General features: G+C 54.2%; 1 protein-coding gene across 1 annotated transcript; it reads left to right on the top strand.

Annotated features, from left to right (window-relative positions):
- Positions 1 to 40: 40 nt before the first annotated feature.
- On the top strand, positions 41 to 654 carry LOC106147698 (EKC/KEOPS complex subunit LAGE3-like; the record flags this gene model as incomplete). The annotated part of the gene is given in 2 exon segments (XM_013510249.1): positions 41 to 163; positions 332 to 654. Coding segments are annotated over 2 exon segments (247 nt in total), but the record flags the coding sequence as incomplete, so codon positions are not given.
- Between the last annotated feature and the right edge of the window lie 308 nt (positions 655 to 962).

Raw genomic sequence — 962 nt, 5'->3', positions numbered from 1 at the left:
TAGAGGTAGAGGGTTGTGCCTTAACCCGTCGCTCCATTAGGAGCTTCAACGTGCTTTTCCCATCTCCTGTAGAGGCGGAGGTCGCCCAAAGAGCCTTCGCTGCTTTTCAGCAATACCCGGATGTGGAGAGGGCGCTCTCTGTGAATGGCAGTTTGTTGAATGTGTCAGTCCTAGGAGGGCTGGGTCCTGGGGGTGTGGTCACAACTGCAGAGAGGAGCATTTTAAGGGCCTCAAGGCTGTGCGTGAGTTATAGGGCTAGACAGAGTGCGGGGAGTCTTACTAGGTCACAGTCCTGACTATTGACTGGACTTTCCTTTTCTCTCCCTTTCAGGAGATGGGTTGCCCAAGACCGTGGCCGCCTCCACACAGTAGTAACCTCCTTCCTGGAGGACTTTACCCTCATCTTCCAGATCATACAAACCCTGGGACCCTCAGATCCCGGGACCTCTGAGTAGGAAAAATGATCTAAAACCAGTACGCCCCTTGCCAGCCCGTGCATCCCTCTCCAGGCCCGGAGTTCCTGGATTTATTGCCATGTTCACCTTAGACCCTCATTTTCTCTGCCTTGGCTGTTTACTCACTGGATGCTTGGGGACCACTTGTGCTTCCTTGTTGGTGGATGGGAGACATGATTAAATGTTGGTGGAAAACAAATCATTGTATCCGAGCAGTGGTTCCATGCCTGAGCTTCGTTCGGCGACAGCCCTCCTTGTTTTCTAGCTTTAGTCCTCTGAGGCCGGTGGCACCTTCCCCTAGGAGACACACATTTTCGGATGGAGGCAGAGGTGGAGTTAGTAAGTTCAACAGCGCGTGGGTATAAATAGCAGGGAGGACAGGAGCATTCACAGCCCAGAGGCAGGAAGGCTAGGATAGTGTGTTGCTGGGGCGGGGACTTGGTCCTGTCGCCCCTCCCACCGCAGTGCCCAAAGCAAGGCACCAGGTATCAGTGCCGGCGGTCTGTG

This window comes from Chinchilla lanigera, unplaced genomic scaffold, assembly GCF_000276665.1.
Source record: "Chinchilla lanigera isolate Chin_1 unplaced genomic scaffold, ChiLan1.0 scaffold01894, whole genome shotgun sequence".
NCBI lineage: Eukaryota > Metazoa > Chordata > Mammalia > Rodentia > Chinchillidae > Chinchilla > Chinchilla lanigera.
This window is presented reverse-complemented; position numbering and strand designations above follow the sequence as displayed.